This window comes from Salvelinus fontinalis, chromosome 8, assembly GCF_029448725.1.
Source record: "Salvelinus fontinalis isolate EN_2023a chromosome 8, ASM2944872v1, whole genome shotgun sequence".
Taxonomy (NCBI): domain Eukaryota; kingdom Metazoa; phylum Chordata; class Actinopteri; order Salmoniformes; family Salmonidae; genus Salvelinus; species Salvelinus fontinalis.
Genome location: NC_074672.1, coordinates 12,003,504 through 12,029,036, shown reverse-complemented (window position 1 = coordinate 12,029,036; position 25,533 = coordinate 12,003,504). Strand labels below are relative to the sequence as shown.

Genomic DNA, 25,533 nt, shown 5'->3' with positions numbered 1-25,533 from the left:
TTCCTCCTCTGAGGAGCCTCCACTGATCGTGACCCATGCCAAGGCTATGGGTGTAAGCAGAGGTCAACACACTCCATCTGCAATGAAAAGCCCTCCTAATTATTGGAATTCTTGAGAAGGGAACAGAGTAAAAATAAGGCAACGGGATAGAGATCTCGCCAGACACACACACACACACACACACACACACACACACACACACACACACACACACACACACACACACACACACACACACACACACACACACACACACACACACACACACACACAGGAGACAAAGAAAAACAAACAGGCTGATTTCCCAACTTAACATCTGATTTAAATACAGAACAAAATCCAACCCCTCATTCCATATCAGCATTCTTTAGCCTAGAGTTGTTGTTTTGTAATTTATACTTAATTGCTGCACAAATATGGCTATAAACCAGAGCTGCATCCCAAATGGCATCCTATTCCCTATATAGTGCACTACTTTTGACCAGAGGAGGCCCTGGTGGCGGAACATCTCAGCTATAACGTTTCAGTAAACACTCAGCTGTCATTATGATTGCATTTTGAAATCCCACCACAGAGTCGTTGGTTGGTTCACACATTGTTGTGACTGGGTGGCTGGTAGGAGTATTGCTCTATGGTGCTCTGCAGGTTGCGCACAGTAATCGGCTGATTCCGGCGTTAAGACGACTATACAGGCTAGAAACTGAGAGGCTAAGCAAACCTTTGTAATCCACTCACTCCCATTGGGAAATTGATCCTTATCACGGTTGCCTCACATCTGGTGGCTTAATGAGATTAATAGCCCCAGACATAGAATGGTTCTGGGCTTTGCCTAACAGGCCTACCAGGGTTCAAATAGTATTCATTTTCTTTCAGATACTTTGAGCATTTCATTGAGCCTGCCTGAAGAGCCAGATGGGCAGGGTTTGCACTTTTGGGATTATTCTGTTGGTTTTATTGTGCAAGCGTTCCAAGTATTTGGAAAAAACAAAATGGTGAATTCAGCCTACAGTAGCCTAATACTGAGGTTATACTGAAGTAATACTTCACCTCTTTGAAGTTGTCGAATGCAGAGAGTATGATCTCATGGCCTCCTCTAACCAGACACACTGCAGCCAGCAGCTCCAGCACCAGGGCTTTTGTCCTGTCAAGACAGAATATGCATGTTCATAGACACAACGTTTATATAACAATGCATTACGACTCTGGTAATCCATGGCTCGACCTGTACGTGGTTCAAATCCAACTCACTATGACTTTATTATAACAGCATTTCATATTATACTCGTTAAATATTAGCCGTCTTCTTTTCACCGGTGCAAAATGTAGTCATCAATTGATAACCTAAAGCACTAAATAAATACATAGCAAAGCTGAAATCCATAATTCTATACTTTGAGGTTTATTACCCACAGAGGAGCCGAAGCGAGGGGCTTGTCACGCTTCTACTAAAAGGAGGTCATTATGAAGTGATCAGCTCCACGCTTTAACACTGTAATCCCTCTATACCAAACATTCTTCTAACACACTGCATCTATAACAGGCCTTCATCCAAAATGGCACCCTAGTCTCTACGCAATGGCTCCCTATTCCCTTCGTAGTGCACTACTTTTGACCGGGGCCCTACGCAAAATTAGTGCACTAAATAGGGAATAGGACCCCATTTGGGATATACGGCAAACCATGCCTTTACCAGGCTGGATGTATGGTTCTCATTCCCAACATCAGAGAGAAGCCGATGGGAGCACCCTTAGAGAATGAGGAGCATATCATATGAACAGGCTCATCAAATGTTCCTCTATTGTCTGACCCACCCTTAAATCTCTCAAGCTGCAGAGGTGGTGGAGGCAGGGGTAGGGCCTGAACTTGAATTGGTGATAGATACCTGCACACTGTTGTACCCTGCACCTCGAATCAAAATCAACCTAGAGTTACTGGACGTGTGTAGTAACAGCTTCTAAATAGAGCCTGAGATCTGCTTACCGTGAGTTCTTATTGTTCAGACTCAGGGCAATTTCGTTGACTGCGTGTGCGTGGGACATGACCAGGTTGAAGCCATACTGGAGAGAGAAGGTAACGATAGAACAGGATGTGGTCAAAGAGAAGCAAAAGAGGCTGAATGCTGCCAGTGCATAGAACTGGAACACTGCCTAGATTCACTTTTACTGTGGCTTGTACAGGAAACATCTGCAACAGAGACTCTTGACATCTTTAAAAACAAAATTGCATTTATGCTTTACCGTTCTGTCCTAATGCCACTAGGGAGAACAATAGGTGTTTTAGGTTGCTCTGTGTATTATTGGTAACATGGGGGTGGCTTTGATAGTGGATATCCACAGTCAGTACCTGGTAGTTCATTATGGCTCGCAAGCACATGATGCAAACGTGCACGTCGTCCTTCTGGCTCACGAGTCTTGAGTTCTTGATGGTTTTGCTGTTAGGTGCTGTGCCATAGCTGCAACAGAGGGCAAAGGTCAACAACTACAGTGGCAAGAAAAAGTATGTGAACCCTTTGGATTTCTGCATAAATTTGACCTAATATCTGATCTGATCTTCATCTAAGTCACAACAATAGACAAACACAGTCTGCTTAAACTAATAACACACAAATTATTGTATTTTTCTTGTTTATATTGAATGTTTAAATGATGTATTCACAGTAGGTTGGGAAAAGTATGTGAACCTCTAGACTAATGACTTCTCCAAAAGCTAATTGTAGTCAGGAGTCAGCTAACCTGGAGTCGAATCAATGAGATTTAGTTTGGAGATTTTGGTTAGAGCTGCCCTGCCCCATTAAAAAAAAACTCACAAAATTTGAGTTTGCTATTCACAAGAAGCATTGCCTGATGTGAACCATGCCTGAACAAAAGAGATCTCAGAATATCTAAGATTAAGAATTGTTGCCTTGCATAAAGCTGGAAAGGGTTACAAAAGTATCTCTAAAAGTCAGTCCACAGCAAGACAAATTGTCTATAAATGGAGAAAGTTCAGCACTGTTGCTACTCTCCCTAATAGTGGCCGTCCTGCAAAGATGACTGCAAGAGCAGAATGTTTAATGAGGTTAAGAAGAATCCTAGTGTCAGCTAAATACTTACAGAAATCTCTGGAACATGTTAACATCTGACGAGTTTACGATAAGTAAAACACTAAACAAGAATGGTGTTCATGGGAGGACACCACGGAAGAAGCCACTGCTGTCCAAAAACATTGCAGCACGTCTGAAGTTTGCAAAAGAGCACTTGGATGTTCCACAGCACTATTGGCTAAATATTCTGTGGACAGATGAAACTAAAGTTGTGTTGTTTGGAGAAAGGCACAGCACACCAACATTAAAACCTCATCCCAACTGTAAACTATGGTGGAGGGAGCATCATGGTTTGGAGCTGCTTTGCTACCTCAAGGCCTGGACAGCTTGCTATCATCGGAAAAATGAATTCCCAAGTTTATCAAGACATTTTGCAGGAGAATGTAAGGCTATCTGTCTGCCAATTGAAGCTCAACAGAAGTTAGGTGATGCAACAGGACAACAACCCAAAAGACAGAAGTAAATCAACAACAGAACGTCTTCTGGAGTGGCCCAGTCAGTCCTGACCTCAACCCGATAGAGATGCTGTCGCATGACCTCAAGCAGTTCACACCAGACATCCCAAGAATATTGTGGAACTGAAACAGTTTTGTAAAGAGGAATGGTCCAAAACTCCTCCTGACCGTTGTGCAGGTCTGATCCGCAACTACATAAAATGTTTGGTTGAGGTTATTGCTTCCAATGGAGGGTCAACCTGTTATTAAATCCAAGGGTTTTCCCACCCTGCACTGTGAATGTTTACACGGTATGTTCAATAAAGACGTGAAAAATGATAATAGTTTGTGTGTTATTAGTTTAAGCAGACTGTGTTTGTCTATTGTTGTGACTTAGATGAAGATCAGATACAATTTTATGACCAATTTATGCAGAAATCCAGGTAATTCTAAAGGGTTCACATACTTTTCTTCCCATTGTACATATTTTTATTCAATGTTTATCATACAACAAAAACAACTTGTGAGTCCACTTCATTCTTAACAGCTTTTGATTCCACTTCACTTGGCTGATCTAAATAATCAGAGCCTATCTTCATTGTGTGTTCATATTGTGTGCTTTTTTGTGTCATCTTGATTTATGACAGCAAGAAACGAAACGCTGTACAGTATCTGACATTCATGTGACTGCAGGGTTTGTGTTCCATGCCCCTAGCTTAAAGTGTGTCAAAGAGAGATCAGGCGGGGAAAGAGACCAGAGAAGGCCCATGTGGTTACAGAATGATGCATTCTGGGACGAGGTGAAGCCGTTGGTTTCTTGCATGACATCCGTTTGTCCCCAGACTGAGGTCTGCTTGTTACAGAACAGTCTCTCCTCCACATCCTCCAAGCTCTCTCTCTTTTTCATGTGTCTGTGTTTTCTGCTTGTCTTACCTTTTTGTCTTTTTTGAAAACTGAATCATAAGTTTCTCAAGCATTTCTTCCCGTAGTAAACCAACAGACATGGTTTAATACAGGAATGTACATTTTTACATTCTACAGACATTCTACAGACATGTCAATTTTTGTCTGTTGACAAAAAATATATATATATATTATTTAAAAATTGTATACCCCTTTTTCTCAACAATTTCATGGTATCCAATTGGTAGTTACAGTCTTGTCTCATTGCTGCAACTCCAGTACGGACTTGGGAGAGAGGAAGTTCAACAGCCTCGCGTCCTCCAAAACACAACCCAACCCAACCAAGCAACAATGCCCACTTAACCCGGAAGCCAGCTGCACCAATGTGTCAGAGGAAACACCGTACACCTGGCGACCGTGTCCGCGTGCAATGCGTTGGCAGAAGTCGCTAGTGGAACCAGCCTACCAGCCTAACCCGGACAACGCTGGTCTGCGTCAGAGCCTGGACTCGAACCCAGAATCTCTAGTGGCGCAGTGGTCTAAGGCACTGCATCACAGTGCTAGCTGTGCCACTAGAGATTCTGGGTTCAAGTCCAGGCTCTGACGCAGGGAGAGCCTGAATAAAAATATTCTAAACTCAAAATGATTCAGGTTTATGTTTCGTGGTACATTTATATATTTCTTATTCCTATCACACCCTATTTTTTCTCCTCTCTCTGTGTGTGAAAAGCTCACTAGACGGAGAATCACAGGGCAGGAGGCCCACCTGGAGCTAGACAGGACAGGACAGTGGAACACACCTGGAACGAGGAAGACCATCAAACATGTAAGGAAACGCACAGTGCAGGGGTCAGAAATCACCTCTCTGTCTCTGTCCCTGTCCTTGCAGATCGTTTAACCCACAAACCCCTGCAGTGAGGTCGGGAGTGACGAATCATTCATCACTCCTTTCACATCCTCTCCAGACCCAGACCGCTCTACATCATGGCATCATCGTCATAGCAAACAACTGGCTGACATGCTAACATATGTTTGTATTGCTACCTGACATGCTAACATGCTAACATACGTCAGGGCCAGGGGGTTAGATGAGCGAGGCACAGTTACAGCAGCGACAGCAGCAGCAACGCGGTAGCAGATGATACGTACCGGAGCACAGACTGGCGCGCCGAGCGGACCAGCGTGTTGCAGAAAGGCTGAGCGCCACTCTGGTGTAGATCCTCTATAGACCTACTCCAGGAAGTAGCCTTGTCCAGGGAGCCCTCCTCCCCATTATCCAGACCCTCAAAATTCAACCTGGGCCACGGACAGACAGATAGGCCGACGGACGGATGGACAGACGGGTAGACAGATGGATAGACATACAGATGATGGACAGACAGAGGTCGAGGTAGATTAGGTTAGGAATGCAGCTCGGTAAAAGGTCAAAGGTTATGTTATACAGAAGAACTGCACAGTAAAAGGCTGCACAGTCAAGCTTAGTGCAACACAGAGTTGACAGGCTCAGTCATTCCCATTCAGGCCCATGATGTGCCAGCATGGCGATATAACAGCACAGACACATGGTTCCCAATCAAGTCCAACCACTCATTCAGTCTGCCAAGTACGCAGCATATGGGGCATACAAGCACATTCAGGCACATTCAAAGGAACACAATGCTATAAGGAATCCATCCAGTTTGCTGTTGCCCCTTTTCACAGACAGTGTGACCTTAGCTCCTATCTGTTGGGATCAACACTTCTCGGATCCAGTACCAATCTGGTTGGGTAGCGAACTACCTCTAGTCTCTTCTGAAGAGATGTGCTAAGCTTAGGGCGTGTGTACTCACATGACAGCACACTGTGCAAAGGAGAGGTACTCCACCAGGATATCCAGACCTCTGTTTTCATCATTGAGGAACTCCCGGACCCACCTGGGTGACATGGGACACAGAGAGGGGTTAGCAGGGCAGAGTATTCAAGGCCTAACACCCTTATCTGCTAGTCACGGATCATCCCTAGGTAGGGCCAGGACTTTTCCCCCACATGACCTGAACAAGGAAAAACTCTGGGCATTACTCCATAGTTTTTCCTGGTGAGTTCACATGTTCAGGAAAAACTCCTGGCCCCATGTTATGATGCATGGAAAATGATAATAGCCCTAATAGTCAGAGGTACAGAGAGGCAGGAGAGAGAGACAAGGAAAGGGGCAGACTGAAACCTGAACACACACATTCCTAAGAGCTGCAAAAGCCAACATATTTGAGTCTACATCTTGTAGACTAAAGTCTGCTCAGAATGGGGTCCCCTACACCCCCACTACACCCCTGATAGAGAGAGAAAAGACTTGGCAAGGCAGCAACGGAAAGTAAACGCGAGTGAGCAAGGCTTCAGATTTCCTCTCTATTTAACTCTAGTTCTCTGGAGGGGGGAAAGTCCAAACAAATGAATTCCCATTGCGATGAGAGAAAGAATGTGGAAGGCATATGGTATGGCTAAGAGAGAGTGAAGACTGGACTCAAGTTCGAGTCCCTGACAGTCATAGTATTTAGGGCTCGATTCAATCCGTATCGCTGAAGTTCCGCGCCACAGCGCGATTTCAATTGAAAGGTCATTTCCGATTGAGCCGGCATATGCAACGTTTAGAGTGAATGCGGTCTCCGCAAACGCAGGAACATTGCCTTTCAATTTCATTCTCGCTATAGCGCTGAACATCAGCGATACGGATTGAACAATCAAGCCCTCAGTCTTCCTTTCCCCCTTAGTCCCAAAACCCCTGCTTCCCCCGTAGTAAAATGCACGGGAGTGGAATTGGTGTAAAGGTTCCAAAGGTTACAAAATATCCCCAATATGCTGTTTAGGGAGGTTACTGGGGCAGGAGACTGTTTGGTAACACAAGACTCTGGATAGCCAAGGGTAAGGCAGAAAGGCGGGAGAGAGGCCCGTGTGTGAGGAAGAGAGAGGTGAGCAGAGAAAGAGAGGAAATAGTGAGAAGCATTGAGATTGGGGCGGGGGGAGTAGAAAAAGGGAGGAGGGGGAGGCGCGCCTGATCATCAGTTTCCTGTCTACCAGCCCCCCCCCCCCCTCTCTCTCTCCCCCTTCTTTTCCTGTCCAACCAGATGCTATTTCAGATTGTCTTGGCAATCTGAGGAATAACATGTCGTCGAGGGCCAGGATTCGGACACAATAAACAGGGCTCTGTTCCACTGAATTCACCAACCAAACCAAAGCCTCCGTCTCAAAATAGCCTCTGTCTTTTCCTGCCTGTGTGTCTTTCTGGGAAAGACATTAGAACACAGACTATTATAGGAGTTATTATTGGAGGTATGCCCTGAATACAATGAAAAATCACAAAGAACTCTTTTTAATACGAGAGTATATTTGAGTTGGATTTAAAGGGCGGGGGACATCTCTGACGCACTTCCGTCAGAGTTACAGTAAGTATCTGTGTGACATCAAGGAGACATTTGAGGATGATAGTGAGGAAGGAAGGGCTGAATAGAGGTTTGACCAAATTCTGTGTGTGTGTGCATATTTGTTTGTTTGTTTGTTTCCTCAGGGTTCATCGTTGGTATGCCATGCTTACTGTCCCTCTGGCGTACACAACTAAGCTTCCTGCTCAGTGCTATGTTATGGTGCAGTGGACCATTCCTTTCCTAGCATTACAGTACAATGACTACCATCTGGGCATTGTGAAGAGGAAGACTCCACTATGAAGTAAAGCAGGCTGGGGAGGGTGGCAGGACAGAACAATAGGAATGATCTGGGCATCAGGAAAACAAGCTGTTGCTCCCTAGGACAGGAAGCGAAAGAGGAAGAGCACAGAAAGGCCCTTTCTCTCTTAAAGGGGAAAAAAGGGTCATTCTTAAAGGGGAGATAATGGAATTGGTTGTTGTAGGGGAAAATAATAAGGGAGTTGATTTCCCACCGGCCTTTCACTTCCATAGTAGCCATTATTCTTGTAGCTGTGCCCCGCCCCAGGGGTAACGTTACAGTGTGGTATTCGTAGAAGACACATCAATTCTTGTAAACGTCATCTGAGAAGGAACAGTAATATTGGGGATTTCCAGTACTCTGACTCTCATTGGTTGACAGAAGAGAGGAGGGGAGGGATGAGAATAGATCATCACCCTATGTGATTGGTCCTCAACGAGATCTCCAGTTCCCTCAGAACTTTAGTGGATTCCTGGACCCGCCTTCGGAACTTCTTGCGTGTGACACCTGGGTCTAAGTAGCCTCGTAGCTTGGAGATGTAGGTGTGAGGAGGATTCTTCACTTGAAACCGTTCCTAATAGAACACACGGGGAAGAGGGTGGACAGAGTGAGCAGTGTAACGTAATAGGGTTCCAACCATTATGGAGAAAAGACTAAACCTATACTGCAACAAAATGTTTCTTTCTATCTAATCTATCAACATTGCTTCACAGCTATTGGTGTTCGAACAGACTAGATGTGTAGGTTTGTAGAGGTGTAGCTGTGGGATTGTTCACTTGTAGTAGCCTACATGTGTTGTCGCATTTAAAGGAGTTTACCTGGTCACAGATGAGGTCCCATTTCTTGTCATTATCATACTGTCTGAGGAGTCTGGCTTTGTCGGGAGGAAGGTTCATGGAATTCTGAAACACAAGACAGACAAGATTTCATCAGACACACCCCAGTGCAAATTTCAGAGCACACATCTTTGTTGAATCACTCATTAATCATTTCATTATAATTAATCGTTTCATCATAATTGATCATTTCATGGCAGTTTCAGGGCTGATGATCATGCGTCAGTATGTTGTGTTTTTAGAGGCCAATTTAGTCTTTTTATGAGGCCTATGACTTCACTTCCTGTCTTGACTTGTAGCATCCTGTTGCATGAGCTCATCCAAAACCCTCCTCTGCACCCCAAAAGGCACCCTATTCCCTATTTAGCGCACTACTTTTGACAGAGCCCCAAAAGTAGTGCACTAAATAGGGAATAGGGTTCCATTTGGGAAGCACCCGTTCTCTGCGGTTGGTCGTAATAAGCGTCTGAATCTTTCAGTAGTGACTACACTGCACTTTTTAACCACCGGCTAGCTAGTAGCTACAGCCTCTCTCTAAAACAGAAAGGAAATGGCTATTATTACTTGCTACTTACTATCTTATTGCTATCACTTATCCAGCCATAAAAACACTTAACACCACACAACATGAGAGAGGAGAACAGCCCACAGGCGACGGCCAAATGTTTTACTGCTGAGGCTCAAATTAAGACATTTAGCATGATTGCGCTAATTTGTTGTTTGACAACTATCCCATTTTATGTCTCTACTCCACCGTCGTGAGCGTTAACACACGCGCCATACAGTATAACACAGGCGCGTGTGCGTGTGTGTGTTCGTTCTATGACATGGGCCTCTGCCTCTGGGTAAAGACTTCCTACCATGAGTCATGAGACCATAAACAGAGGTCAGTGGTCAACTCTGAAATCTCTTCAACACCAGGAAGTGCAACAATACGAGGCTGTTAGTTACAGCTAGCTCCTCTCCTCGCCACCCGGTCATGTGTAACTGATCGCCTCAGCATTTCTCTTTGAAGAGACCATGAAGGTTTTGATCTGTTTTCTCAGTCCGGCTCAGACTCAGGGCCCCTCATTTTACATCCCTCATAGACAGAGCCCCACAGCCAAACCACACATATGCACACACACCAATACATACACACACAGACACACACACCACAAACTGCCTGTCAGCTTGACCTGTGACCCTCCGCTACAACTTACCCCTGGCCTCACCTCCTAGCACACACAGGCTCTTTCTCAATTCATCTTTCCTCGTTCATCTTTCCTTACTCCTCGCCGCCTCCTTGAAAGAAAGTCTGAGGTGAGAGACTTCCAATGTGGTTGAGAAGGAGGCTAGGAGATAGGATGTAAACCATTCAACCATCTTGTAAGTATACAAGATGAAATGTACCAATGAACCAAAAACCATTATATCAATAGTGCCAGCATGTGGTGTAGTATCATGCCCCCATGGACTTCCTAATGCTATTCCTATCCCTACAATGATTCATAGCGGTGGAATATCACATATAAAGTGTTATTTGTATTTATTTCCCACAATGCAGTGGGGGTGATTGGATCTTTCCATCAGCAATACGTGTGCAGCATGAGTCATGTTGGACTGGTTGTCTGAGGGGCTGGATGAGGACTGTGGTACATTGCTTCTTTTCTGTGCAGTATTGCTGAAGTAGCCTGGAAATCCTGACGGAACAAATGGAGCAGCGTACAGACTGGATTTCCAGGCTACTGCTGAGGGTGTCATTGACTCAGATGTGTGCTGGGAGTCAGACTTCGATAAGACGCTGCTCCTAAACACACGATCTGAAGCAGAAATCACATAGCGACTCAACTTTACTCTACATTTGCCGGCTTTGTTTAAAAAAACACTGACAGAAACGGCAACTATAATCACTGATCCTTTGAACGTCTACAGAGTACTCGTTAAACTTTCTGAAAATAAATGACAAATAAAAGAATCCAAAGCTGCCTGCCTGAGGGGGGAAAGAATCTATCTGAAAGCCTCTAAAAATGAACAATCATTTGACTCACAGAAAAAGTCTCTGAGAAGAACTACTGTAGGGTTCTCAGACCTGAAGGACTGAAGTGGAGTGATCAGTGAGAATCTGTTACATTAGGCTTCTTTGACAAAACATTGCCTTCCAAATGGCACCCTATTCCCTATTTAGTGCGCTACCCATTGGCTCTGGTCAAAAGTAGTCCACTAGATAGGACCAAAACCTACACCGCTCCGAAAAAAACACGAGCATTCCAGATGTCCAGAATTACACAAGGAATGTGTCCTGTTCATAACGGTACAAATTTGCTCTAAATTCTCTCACTCCCGCTTTCCTTTCCTTCCCTTCTCTCTTGGGGGGAGAATGTTACCTACCACAGTCTCTCCACAGTCTCTCCCTTTCTTCTCTTTCTCCTCTCTCTCTCGCTCTCCCTCTCCTTCTGTTTTTCTCCTCTCTCTCTCCTTCTCTCTTTATTTCTCCTCTCTCTCTCTCCTTCTCTCTTTATTTCTCCTCTCTCTCTCCTTCTCTCTTTATTTCTCCTCTCTCTCTCTCCCTCTCCTTCTGTTTTTCTCCTCTCTCTCTCTCCTTCTCTCTTTATTTCTCCTCTCTCTCTCCTTCTCTCTTTATTTCTCCTCTCTCTCTCTCCTTCTCTCTCTTTATTTCTCCCTCTCCCCCTCGGAGGGCTGTCGCCGTGTGAGCTCCATCTCATTCATTCCAAATGTCAGAAACAGGATGGGACAACTGACCACAAAGTTTGATATCCAACAATACTTTAAAACTTGAAATATTTCAGAATCTCAGACAGTAACAAATAAAGCTGATGACACTTGTGGTTTACCACCAGTTCAGTACAATAACGTTGTATACGGCGTCTGTCAGCTTCTTGGGGGGGAAAGATACAGTAGGATTGAGTGGTCTAAACAGTATTTATGGGCTTCATTGGCGGATCCAGACAGACACTCTGTCAACGTAAATAGTCTGTATTTCTTCATTGTTAATCCTGTTAGGATGAGAGAACTATGAATGTTTGCTGAGTGGGTGTCACTACCACAGTTCCCAGTACAGTTCATCATGTGAAATAAGTCCGGCTCCAATGCAAACAACCCAGTGATAATGAACCTACATGCGATGACGTTAAGATCGATCAAACAACCTCACATCTGATCCAGGATCTGCCACAGCCAAGCCTAGTCCCAGGTCTGTTTATGCTGTCTTGCCAACTCCAGATCTGGGATCAGGCTAGCGTCAGCCCAGAACCTATTCCTCTTTGTTTTCCTGCCACGCTCAGCCTCAACTAGCCGTGCAGATTAAGGAAGAACCTCCGGGCACAATACAGGCACAGAGCAGGGTTCACTACTCTCCTAATTTAATTATGTAGTACACACAGCCTACTCTGCACTAGCCCTAAAAAGAGAGAGAGACTCAGAGAGACTCAGTCTCCTCAGAGAGAAAGAGAGATAGCTTCCTGTATTGTAGTTATTAGTTTAAATCCTAAAGAGCAAAATGTGTTCCCTGAATAACAACATGAAAATCTCTGTCAGCTTTCTGGTAAAGAACATGGCACAGTAGAATATTTAAAGCAAGGGGGCGGGGCATAACGTTTGTTCATTGTGTCATATGAATATGTTTTTATTATCCAAACATGAACCTTTTTACAAAGAAAAACAAAAGATATTAGGCTACTTATCTACTCGTTCCTGTTCCTGATGGCGGCGCCATGATCTCTAACATGAAAACCCACCAAACCGCTCGATGTTCAGGTTTATGTTCAGGTTTGTTTCTCCTCTAATGGTTAAAACTGGGTAGAACACACACAGCTCTGTATGTGTGTACTGTACATACAGGTACATGTATATGTGTGTGTGCAGCTGTAAAATTAAGCAGTAAGGCTCGTGGGGGTGTGGTGTATTGCCAATATACCACGGCTAAGGACTATTCCCATGCACGATGCAACGCGGAGTGCCTGGATGCAGCCCTTAGCCGTGGTATATTGGCCAAATACCACAAACCCCAGAGGTGCCTTATAAACTGGTTACCAATATAATTAGAACAGTAAAACGTATGTTTTTGTCATACCCGTACTATATGGTCTAATATACCACGGCTTTCAGCCAATCAGCATTCAGGGCTCGAACCACCAAGTTTATAATGTTGCTTTAAAAGCATGACAGACTAGAGGAAGACTAGGAGTGTCTCTACTGTTTCTCCAGGCCCCCTGACTGCAACACACACACACTGATACGGAGTGGTTGCCTCGAGCTAGATTTGGGTAATTGGAGCAACATAACCCAATTTAGCTAACTTCATTTTACTTTCTACATCCTGTGTTTACAAGAAGAAGCTAAGAAAAGTATTAAAGTAGGACTTTTTTTTTAGATTCGCAAAAGAATACTATTCCAACAGAGTTAGCACCTCTCCTGATAGTTTTGGAATGAGGAAAAATACAGTGATGCAGAAAGAAAACTCCAAAAATGTGGTGCTTGTCATAGTTTCACGCTGCCCACTAGCAAACCCAGCAAAGGTCTGTCTTGTTTGACCTGAGATTGATCGGCCTGACAAAGGAGTGAATACACAGCTTTGTGTTGATTCTGTGAAGTCAATGCCATTCTCATCCTTTGACATTTGAGCTATTTTTTTCCCAATAGCATATTGCAGGACAATAGCCAGTGGGCAGGACCAATATGTTTCCCCGTTGATCAAACAAGGCACACACAGGGCCTGAGCCTGGTAACAACACAAAAACTGTACAAATATACACATCCAACCTTTAATCTCATAGCCTGGTGACCATAGGAGTTGGCAGGCTAGCAAAACAGATCTGTGAACAGGCCTTTATTCTCTTAAAGTTGTATTATCACCAGCAGTATCTGACTAATGATCAGCTTGAGAAAGAGAGAGAACAGTCCCAGCTCAGCACCACAGAGACTCAGCTCGGACGTCATAATCAACAGGGAACTTCATGTGCCCTGTTACTCCAGCCAGTTCTCTTACTGAGTCTGCCTCACTGATTTCCACGTATCCTCTAGTTCAGTTTAGGACCTGCAAAGCAGTCAGACTAGTAGCCTTGTCTGAGCCAGAGCATCCCGTAGGACAGGATGTCTATCGTAGGGCCTCAAAGCAGCCAGACTAGTAGCCTTGTCTGAGCCAGAGCAGCCCGTAGGACAGGATGTCTATCGTAGGGCCTCAAAGCAGCCAGACTAGTAGCCTTGTCTGAGCCAGAGCAGCCCGTAGGACAGGATGTCTATCGTAGGGCCTCAAAGCAGCCAGACTAGTAGCCTTGTCTGATCCAGAGCAGCCCGTAGGACAGGATGTCTATCGTAGGGCCTTAAAGCAGCCAGACTAGTAGCCTTGTCTGAGCCAGAGCAGCCCGTAGGACAGGATGTCTATCGTTGGGCCTTAAAGCAGCCACACTAGTAGCCTTGTCTGAGCCAGAGCAGCCCGTAGGACAGGATGTCTATCGTAGGGCCTTAAAGCAGTCAGACTAGTAGCCTTGTCTGAGCCAGAGCAGCCCGTAGGACAGGATGTCTATCGTAGGGCCTTAAAGCAGCCAGACTAGTAGCCTTGTCTGAGCCAGAGCAGCCCGTAGGACAGGATGTCTATAGTAGGGCCTTAAAGCAGCCAGACTAGTAGCCTTGTCTAAGCCAGAGCAGCCCGTAGGACAGGATGTCTATCGTAGGGCCTTAAAGCAGCCAGAAGCTCCCAAATAAACTACTGAGAAAAACACGGCGGACCAACAGGACATTTCTCAAGCTACTTTCCCACAGATTCAACACCTACAGAGATAACAAAGGACAGATATACTGCACTGAACCAAATTAGGTCCATTACTCATAGGCTACATCCCAAATGGCACCCTATTCCCTACAGCAGGGTTTCCCAAACTCGGTTTGATTGTGTTGCTGGTTTGTGTCCAGATATCAGACATCAGTTTATTTCACCAAGATCTCTGTAGTATATTCTTAACCTGTTGAGGCTGGGGGCGCTGTTGTCACTATTTATGCTAATCGTGTAATTTTTGAAACGGCTTCCCACAAAATTCTTGATCTTACAATATGCATATTATTATTATTATTGGATAGAAAACAGTCTATAGTTTCTATAGGAGTTGAAATTTTGTCTCTAAGTGGAACAGAACCCATTCTACAGCAATTTCCCTGACATGGAGTCAGATTTCAGAAATGTTGGCCCCTGATCTGGAGTCAGTTAAAAGGCCACTGTTATTGCTATGAGTATACGGACACTGCTTACGTCTTCCCCTGGATGCCTTTACGTGATGACAATTTGAATGGGGTCGATTGCGCGTTCACAGGCACTATAAATTAAAAAACCCTGTAGCTAGTAAGTCTTTTGGAGCTGCGTTATGCGCGTGGAGGACACCGACCCGCACCTGTTCCAAGCATTAGTGTTGGGAGTAATCTTTCTCCGGTCATGTTAAGACTCGTTATAGGAGTTAAAAACATCATAAGGTAGTTAATTTAAAGCGTTTTATAGCAATTTATATCCGTTTAGTGCGATTTTGGGACATTTATTTCTGAAACGCTGTGAATCGCTGGGCACGCTTCCAGTTCATCCCGAACGCAGTTGGCATTTCCACATGGCAAGAGGACAGCTTTCCACCAAAAGACGATTAGACCCAAGAAAGGATCCTTTGCCCAAGATACTGATGGAAGAACAGCTCAAAGTAGGACATTTTTATTATGATAAATCGTGTTTCTGTCGAAAAATGTTAGTGGCTTAGGACGCCATGTTTTTTGACGTAGCTTCGCTTGGCGCAAACTGTATTGAAAAGTAAGGATAATTTAAAAAATGTAATTCCGAGATTGTATTAAGAATTAAATTGTCTATCAATCCCTGTCCACCCTATATTTTTTAGTCACGTTTATGAGTATTTATGTATAAGAGTAGATCACTGTCTAATATGGCGCACGGACATTTTCTCACCAGCTGGGCTACATTTCACATTGTCTAACCATGATTTTGGTGGCTAAATATGCACATTTTCGAACAAACTGTATATGTATGTTGTAATGTGATGTTACAGGGGTGTCATCTGAAGAATTCTGAGAAGGTTAGTGAAAAAAATAATATATTTTGGCGATGTTGACGTTATCGCTCACTTTGGCTAGAATCAATGCTGGGCTGCTATGTGCTATGTGCTATGCTAATATAACGATTTATTGGGTTTTCGCTGTAAGACACTTAGAAAATCTGAAATATTGTCTGTATTCACAGGATCTGTGTCTTTCGATTAGTGTATGCTGTGTATTTTTACGAAATGTTTGATGATTAGTAAGTAGGTAAACACGTTGCTCTATGTAGTTATTCTAGTCCATTTGTGACGGTGGGTGCAATTGTAACCTATGCCATCTACCTGAAATATGCACATTTTTCTAACAAAACCTATCCCATACCATAAATATGTTATCAGACTGTCAGCTGATGAGTTTTTTTCTTGGTTAGGGGCTATAAATATCTTAGTTTAGCCGAATTGGTGATAGCTACTGGTGTTGGTGGACAAATAAAAGATGGTGGATTATGCTAATGTGTTTTTAGGTAATAGATTTACATCTTTACATATTGTGTCTTCCCTGTAAAACATTTTAAAAATCGGACATGTTGGCTGGATTCACAAGATCTGTGTCTTTCATTAGCTGTATTGGACTTTAATGTGTGAAAGTTAAATATTTAAAAAAAATATTTATTTTGAATTTCGCGGCTCTGCCTTTTCAGTGGGGGTGGGGGGGGAGTGCCGCTAGCGGCACCCTCATCCTAGGCAGGTTAAACACAAACAAGCCCAATAATGTGCTCCATGTTTGAGCTAAATCCATGTAAATCTGGGAGTTTTACTGAACGCTCTCATTAAGTACTGGCTAAGCAGACATATATACAGTATATATACAGTTGAAGTCGGAAGTTACACTTAGGTTGGAGTCATTAACTTGTATTTCAACCACTCCACAAATTACTTGTTAACAAACTATAGTTTTGACAAGTCGGTTAGGACATCTACTTTGTGCATGACACAAGTCATTTTTCCAACAATTGTTTACAGACAGATTATTTCACTTATATCTCCCAGTAACACAATTCCAGTGGGTCAGACGTTTACATACACTAAATTGACTGTGCCTTTAAACAGCTTGGAAAATTCCAGAAAATTATGTAATGGCTTTAGAAGCTTCTGATAGACTAATTGACATCATTTGAGTCAATTGGAGGTGTACCTGTGGATGTATTCCAAGGCCTACCTTCAAACTCAGTGCTTTGCTTGACATCATCGGAAAATCAAAAGAAATCAGCCAAGACCTCAGAAAAAAAATTGTTGACCTCCACAAGTCTGGTTCATCCTTGGGAGCAATTTACAAACACCTGCAGGCACCACGTTCATCTGTACAAACAATAGTACCAAGTATAAACACCATGGGACGACGCAGCCGTCATACCGCTCAGAAAGGAGACGCATTCTGTCTCCTAGAGATGAACGTACTTTGGTGCGAAAAGTGCAAATCAATCCCAGAACAACAGCAAAGAATCTTGTGAAGATGCTGGAGGAAACAGGTACAAAAGTATCTATATCCACAGTAAAACGAGTCCTATATCGACATAACCTGAAAGGCCGCTCAGCAAGAAAGAAGTCACTGCTCCAAAACCGCCATAAAAAAGCCAGACTACGTTCTGCAACTGCACAGTGGGACAAAGATCATACTTTTTGGAGAAATGTCCTCTGGTCTGATGAAACAAAAATAGAACTGTTTGGCCATAATGACCATCGTTATGTTTGGAGGAAAAAGGGGGAAGCTTGCAAGCCGAAGAACACCATCCCAACCGTGAAGCACGGGGGTGACAGCATCATGTTGTGGGGATGCTTTGCTGCAGGAGGGACTGGTGCACTTCACAAAATAGATGGCATCATGAGGGAGGAAATTTATGTGGATATATTGAAGCAACATCTCAAGACATCAGACAGGAAGTTAAGGCTTGGTCGCAAATGGGTCTTCCAAATGGACAATGACCCCAAGCATACTTTCAAAGTTGTGGCAAAATGGCTTAAGGACAACAAAGTCAAGGTATTATGATATGTATAAGTATGATAAGTTCCTTTCCTGAGGATGGCTCACCTCTCACAGTTCTGGGTGACTTTAACCTCCCCACGTCTACCTTTGACTCATTCCTCTCTGCCTCCTTCTTTCCACTCCTCTCCTCTTTTGACCTCACCCTCTCACCTTCCCCCCCTACTCACAAGGCAGGCAATACGCTTGACCTCATCTTTACTAGATGCTGTTCTTCCACTAATCTCATTGCAACTCCCCTCCAAGTCTCCGACCACTACCTTGTATCCTTTTCCCTCTCGCTCTCATCCAACACTTCCCACACTGCCCCTACTCGGATGGTATCGCGCCGTCCCAACCTTCGCTCTCTCTCCCCCGCTACTCTCTCCTCTTCCATCCTATCATCTCTTCCCTCTGCTCAAACCTTCTCCAACCTATCTCCTGATTCTGCCTCCTCAACCCTCCTCTCCTCCCTTTCTGCATCCTTTGACTCTCTATGTCCCCTATCCTCCAGGCCGGCTCGGTCCTCCCCTCCTGCTCCGTGGCTCGATGACTCATTGCGAGCTCACAGAACAGGGCTCCGGGCAGCCGAGCGGAAATGGAGGAAAACTCGCCTCCCTGTGGACCTGGCATCCTTTCACTCCCTCCTCTCTACATTCTCCTCTTCTGTCTCTGCTGCTAAAGCCAATTTCTACCACTCTAAATTCTAACCCTAGGAAGCTCTTTGCCACCTTCTCCTCCCTCCTGAATCCTCCTGCCCCTCCTCCCCCCTCCTCCCTCTCTGCTGATGACTTCGTCAACCATTTTGAAAAGAAGGTCGACGACATCCGATCCTCGTTTGCTAAGTCAAACGACACCACTGGTTCTGCTCACACTGCCCTACCCTGTGCTTTGACCTCTTTCTCCCCTCTCTCTCCAGATGAAATCTCGCGTCTTGTGACGGCCGGCCGCCCAACAACCTGCCCGCTTGACCCTATCCCCTCCTCTCTTCTCCAGACCATTTCCGGAGACCTTCTCCCTTACCTCACCTCGCTCATCAACTCATCCTTGACCGCTGGCTACGTCCCTTCCGTCTTCAAGAGAGCGAGAGTTGCACCCCTTCTGAAAAAACCTATACTCGATCCCTCCGATGTCAACAACTACAGACCAGTATCCCTTCTTTCTTTTCTCTCCAAAACTCTTGAACGTGCCGTCCTTGGCCAGCTCTCCTGCTATCTCTCTCAGAATGACCTTCTTGATCCAAATCAGTCAGGTTTCAAGACTAGTCATTCAACTGAGACTGCTCTTCTCTGTGTCACGGAGGCGCTCCGCACTGCTAAAGCTAACTCTATCGGCTGCCTTTGATACTGTGAACCATCAGATCCTCCTCTCCACCCTCTCCGAGCTGGGCATCTCCGGCGCGGCCCACGCTTGGATTGCGTCCTACCTGACAGGTCGCTCCTACCAGGTGGCGTGGCGAGAATCTGTCTCCGCACCACGTGCTCTCACCATTGGTGTCCCCCAGGGCTCTGTTCTAGGCCCTCTCCTATTCTCGCTATACACCAAGTCACTTGGCTCTGTCATATCCTCACATGGTCTCTCCTATCATTGCTATGCAGACGACACACAATTAATCTTCTCCTTTCCCCCCTCTGATAACCAGGTGGTGAATCGCATCTCTGCATGTCTGGCAGACATATCAGTGTGGATGACGGATCACCACCTCAAACTGAACCTCGGCAAGACGGAGCTGCTCTTCCTCCCGGGGAAGGACTGCCCGTTCCATGATCTCGCCATCACAGTTGACAAATCCATTGTGTCCTCCTCCCAGAGTGCTAAGAACCTTGGCGTGATCCTAGACAACACCCTGTCGTTCTCAACTAACATCAAGGCGGTGACCCGTTCCTGTAGGTTCATGCTCTACAACATTCGCAGAGTACGACCCTGCCTCACGCAGGAAGCGGCGCAGGTCCTAATCCAGGCACTTGTCATCTCCCGTCTGGATTACTGCAACTCGCTGTTGGCTGGGCTCCCTGCCTGTGCCATTAAACCCCTACAACTCATCCAGAACGCCGCAGCCCGTCTGGTGTTCAACTTTCCCAAGTTCTCTCACGTCACCCCGCTCCTCCGCTCTCTCCACTGGCTTCCAGTTGAAGCTCGCATCCGCTACAAGACCATGGTGCTTGCCTGCGGAGCTGTGAGGGGAACGGCACCTCCGTACCTTCAGGCTCTGATCAGGCCCTACACCCAAACAAGGGCATTGCGTTCATCCACCTCTGGCCTGCTCGCCTCCCTACCTCTGAGGAAGTACAGTTCCCGCTCAGCCCAGTCAAAACTGTTCGCTGCTCTGGCACCCCAATAGTGGAACAAACTCCCTCACGACGCCAGGTCAGCGGAGTCAATCACCACCTTCCGGAGACACCTGAAACCCCACCTCTTTAAGGAATACCTAGGATAGGATAAAGTAATCCTTCTAACCCCCCCCCCCCCCCCTAAAAGATTTAGATGCACTATTGTAAAGTGGTTGTTCCACTGGATATCATAAGGTGAATGCACCAATTTGTAAGTCGCTCTGGATAAGCGCGTCTGCTAAATGACTTAAATGTAATGTATTGGAGTGGCCATCACAAAGCCCTGACCTCAATTCTATAGACAATTTGTGGGCAGACCTGAAGAAGTGTGTGCGAGCAAGGAGGCCTACAAACCTGACTCCGTTACACCAGCTCTGTCAGGAGGAATTAGACAAAATTCACCCACCTTGTTGTGGGAAGCTTGTGGAAGGCTACCCAAAACGTTTGAACCAAGTTAAACAATTTAAAGGCAATGCTACCAAATACTAACTGAGTGTTTGTAAACTTCTGACCCACTGGGAATGTGATGAAAGAAATGAAAGCTGAAATAAATTATTCTCTCTACTATTATTCTGACATTTCACTTTCTTAAAATAAAGTGGTGATCCTAACTGACCTAAGACAGGGCATTTTTACTAGGATTAAATGTCAGGAATTGTGAAAAACTGAGTTTAAATGTATTTGGCTAACGTGTATGTAAACTCCGACTTCAACTGTATATATAGTGGGTGGGATCGTCTCTCTGTTTTAGATCCATAGACTGGCCAACATTCAATGTGATGAATCATCAACATTTAGATCATCTAGATTCTAGACTGAAAACTGGATCCCAGTCCCACAGCCAAACTGATTAAATCCATTTGAGTTGAGTCAAGATTTTCTAAGATTGCTGAGAACTGTAATGTAGTTTGAACACTAGACCAGGGTTTCTCAAACTCGTTCATGGGGTCCCTCCTGGTTGCACGTTTTGGTTTTACCCTAGCACTACAAAGCTGATTCAAATAACCAACTCATCATCAAGCTTTGATTATTTCAATTCACTGTGTAGTACTACGGCAAAAAACAAAAAAAGGACCGAGTTTGGAAATCTTAGATAACTCAAGAAATCTGTAATTAATTTAGAAGTTTTGCTGAGGAGGTTTTAGTCACGCAATTTGACATCTAGCTACGGTGTTTAGTACACTATCTCTGCCCAGACATTGCTGATGCATACCAGATCTTACAAAGTAAAAATCCTTATTTTGGGTTAAAGACCAGGCGACACTTGACCGTCTAAAACCAGATAGAAAGTATGTAGAAATGATAATGGACCTATACATTTAAAACTACAGTAATTGCCGATTTCTGGCTTGCAAATAGATTTTGGCAAACAAATCGGTAACAAACAAATCTGTTGTGCCCCTCGATGGGAGAACCCTTTGAAGACCCTTTTTTGGTTCCAGGTAGAACTCTTTTGGGTTCCATGCAGAACCCTTTCTACAGAGGCTTCTACATGAACCCAAAAGGGTTCTACCTGAAACCAAATAGGGTTCTGCCTGGAACCAAAAATGGTTCTCCTATGAGGACAGCCGAAGAACCCAACCCCAACCAAATCTGACTGTCTGACCGCCTCCTCATCTGGTAGGACTACAGCAGATGAGACCTCAGCCTTGTGGTCCAAAGGTGTTTTTATGTGACAATCCTGCATAAAAATGCCTTTCAAGAGAATGGCCTCCCTCCCTGCCAAGTGCCAACTGGTGACTTTCCCTTTGAAAGCAATCCCACTGTAAAAATGACTGCGCTAGACTGCGTCTGAGAAATTTACCCCTAGAGAGAGAAACTATAGGCTTGCTCCTGCTGCACTTTAATGAAAGGGTATTGGCTGGTAAGGATGGAAAACCTCTCGCCGTTGATCCCTGACAGAAACTAGATCCAAGAAGAATCCAAGACTGAGGAGGCAAAGAAAACAACATAAATATGGCCTAGACCTGGACTGACTGTTTTCTTAAGCCCTTTTTATTGAGCACATCTTAGGCACAGTGGATGAGAAAAGCAAACCCTATATATTGAGTTTGGGCGGTGAATCAGTTTTTAGTGAGTAGAGTAGTCTGTATTTGGCTCAAGATAAATGACTCCCCCCTTAAATAACAAGTGGGAGAAGAATCTGAAAATATAGGCTGTTCCCTCCCCAGGGCAAGGAAGGGCAGCCTCCTAACCCTCCCTTCTCCCCTCTCTCTTCTTCCCCCCCTCTCCCTGTCTCTCCCTCCCCCGTCTCCCCTCCTCCCCCTCCCCCGTCTCCCCTCCTCCCCCTCCGACTCTTCCCTTCCTCTCCCCTTTTTCCTAATACCCTCTCACCTCCTCTCCCTCTCACTCTCTCCCTCTCCTCCAACCCCTGTCCTACAGACTCCCATACTTGAGGTAATGCATGAGGTAAGGCTGTTTGTACCAAGGAATATTACATCGCAGTGGCTGTAAACATAGGTGGGACAATGTAATCCAATGTCATGCAAGTGAATCAATGACAATGTATTGTTAGGCTCCGTCTCTGGTAAGATTCCATCCCTGGCGACATCTGCAGATGCACTGCTGCTAGCTACACTGTAGTCTTTTACCCTGTTAACATCACTGCCAACACTATTGTCTGCCTTGTCCTCCTCCCTGTGAGCAAAGTACAATGAAAGAGGACAGACACACACTCGCACACACCCTGGGACAATGAAAGCGGACAGGACAGGAACCTCAGCTGTCACCGTCATCGTCATGGGACCAGGGGGACTTCCTTGACTCTTCAGTAAATTAAACAGCCTTGAGTAATGAGTTTTTTGTTTGGTAGATGTTATTACGTGTTTGCTGAGGGGGGCTGTGTGTGTGTGTGTGTGTGTGTGTGTGTGTGTGTGTGTGTGTGTGTGTGTGTGTGTGTGTGTGTGTGTGTGTGTGTGTGTGTGTGTGTGTGTGTGTGTGTGTGTGTGTGTGTGTGTGTGTGTGTGTGTGTGTGTTTGAAAAATGCCATCACTGTTTTCATGCTCTCAGGTAAAAGACCTGTTGAATTAAATGAAGAGAGGAGTGTGAGAAAACGCTGCCCCCTTTCTCTGCACCGACATCTGATCCGCCTGGCGCTCTTCACAAGGTAACCCGAAGCAGGCAGTCACAACAAAGACCAACAGAGCCAGAGCAATCAGCACAAAGAGACTGGAGAACTGCCGGGGCCGGAGCCCACCAACCAGCTAGCCTACTGCCACCTCACCCAGAGAGACAGAGGGGGGATAGAAGGTAGGTGAGGGAGAGAGAGTGAGAGGGGAGGGGTAGAGTAGGAGAAAAATGAGAGCGGAGTGAGAAGGGGAGACGAGAGAATGAAAAGAGAGAAGAGAGGGGGAGAAAGAGGTGGAGTATTGGGGGAGGAGTATTGGCAGGATGACATAGGACCCCATCTCTACCCCCTGGAGGTTCTTGTTGACAGAACCAACTAAAACAGGCTCGGCAGCCACATTAAGGTATTAACATAACAAGCCTGAGCTAACTGAGGTGTTCATTAACATGCTAGCTAAATCCAATGACAGAACCACATTCTCTGAACCACCAGGACAATAAAACATTCCAATCCCATTGTCCCAAACAACTTACAGTAATGACAACTAATGATAGTACTGATCTGTACATACCACCTTTCCTGTAGTCAACTGACCAAATCACCCTCTAGTGGCCTCATGGGTGGAATGTTATCCATTTTTGTCATCATTTCCTAATTAATAAACATTGTTTTTTTTAAACCTGCCAAAAATCTGGTGTTTCTATGTCCAATGGTTTTGTTATATTTCTGTCATCTGTGATGTAATATTGGGATGCAAATTCAAAATGTAATATATTTCAACTCTATATCTGACATGGTATAGGTGTCTTCTTATCTTAAGGCCATAACCATGTGTGTGAGGTGTGTACTTTTGTTTCAAAGTAGATGTGTTTAAGACTACCAAGAAACACTGTGTGACCCTGATTTAGCCCACTGCAGTAATTAAAACACAAAGTAAAAATAAAAAAGGAATATAAAAAATGAATTTAATAGGTTACATATAATGTATAAACAGTTGGTATCAAGGAAAATGAATGATCTAACACTGATCTGCTTCTCTGCAGACAATGAATCCATGCTACTAAGCAACATAATAGCTGAATTGATGGCCTGAAAAGCGTTAAAACACAAGCGTGTAAAATCCCCATGACACCATCTTGATGCGGCAGTTAGCAGCAACAGGCTTTCCAGCTGTGGTGTGACTGTGAGTCTGTCCTACAGTCGGCTCTGCTCTCCCTGCAGCGCAGGAGCCAGGGCTGACTGTTGATCAGCGCATCACTTTCCCCTCTGAAGATCTGGGTTCAAATAATATTGAAAATCGCTCAAACACTTTCAGCGTTTGATGTACCCTGCCTGGAGTGCCAGGGGGGCGGGGTTTGCAAGTTCATGTCTTTTCTATTGGTTCCACTGCAACAGACAAGCTCAATCCAGGACAGAAAAAGTATTTGAAATGATTTGAACCCAGGTCTAGAAGCCTGGCCCGAAAACCCCCTCATCTCCCCTGTGCCTTCTGGCTCTCAGACGTTTGTATAAGTTCTCTACCAGTCGCCGCTTGCCAATGGAGACCCAAAGAGGCAAACATCTAGACCTCCACCGCCAATCTGAGACATACGTTATGTAGACGTAAAGACTTGGTGTGATATCTGACAACCATTTCAGAAAAATAAATAAAAAATTATAACTGAGGTATGGCTGCCCCGCAACTGTTTGTTAATTCATGAAACGAGCCATAAAAACTGGATGTGATGGCAAACAACCTTTTCGGAGCAAAACAACAAGTAATTGAGCTATGGCTGCCGCTCAAAACTGCGTGAGTGTATTTATGTATTTTTCCTCCAATGGGTCTGGATCGGGGACATGAGAAGAATGATCTATGCCGTCCATAGCCTGTTGAGTCCTGCCGAGATGAGTTTCCAGACAATTATCATAATAAGGTTCTTTGAAGCCGGACCAGGCTTGTTATGATCTGGCCAGGGTGGGAAATGTAAAGCCGTGTCTGGGACTCAGGGGCTCTGTGAAGGAGCCAGATGCGCAAACCTCCAACGTGAATCTAAAGCCTAGTGGTGGCATTTCCAAGCGGACAGAACACGTTGAAATGATGCGATTACAACTAGATAACATCCAACTGGTTGTATTGATGTCATTTCAACCAGTTTCGCCCCTT

General features: G+C 44.9%; 1 protein-coding gene across 5 annotated transcripts in view; it reads right to left on the bottom strand.

Moving 5' to 3' along the window:
- LOC129860566 (formin-like protein 3) overlaps nucleotides 1-25,533 on the bottom strand; it is a 59,345-nt gene that overhangs the window by 17,051 nt on the left and 16,761 nt on the right. For 4 of the 5 annotated variants that reach the window (XM_055931081.1, XM_055931084.1, XM_055931083.1 and 1 more), the window contains exons 2-8: nucleotides 8,931-9,014; nucleotides 8,529-8,686; nucleotides 6,249-6,332; nucleotides 5,569-5,715; nucleotides 2,344-2,452; nucleotides 1,981-2,057; nucleotides 1,048-1,141 (exon numbers count right to left, since the gene is read on the bottom strand). In XM_055931081.1, coding sequence (XP_055787056.1) covers nucleotides 1,048-1,141; nucleotides 1,981-2,057; nucleotides 2,344-2,452; nucleotides 5,569-5,715; nucleotides 6,249-6,332; nucleotides 8,529-8,686; nucleotides 8,931-9,014 — 753 coding nt within the window. The remainder of the gene's footprint in view (nucleotides 1-1,047; nucleotides 1,142-1,980; nucleotides 2,058-2,343; nucleotides 2,453-5,568; nucleotides 5,716-6,248; nucleotides 6,333-8,528; nucleotides 8,687-8,930; nucleotides 9,015-25,533) is intronic. The other variant, XM_055931085.1, reaches the window with a different exon arrangement.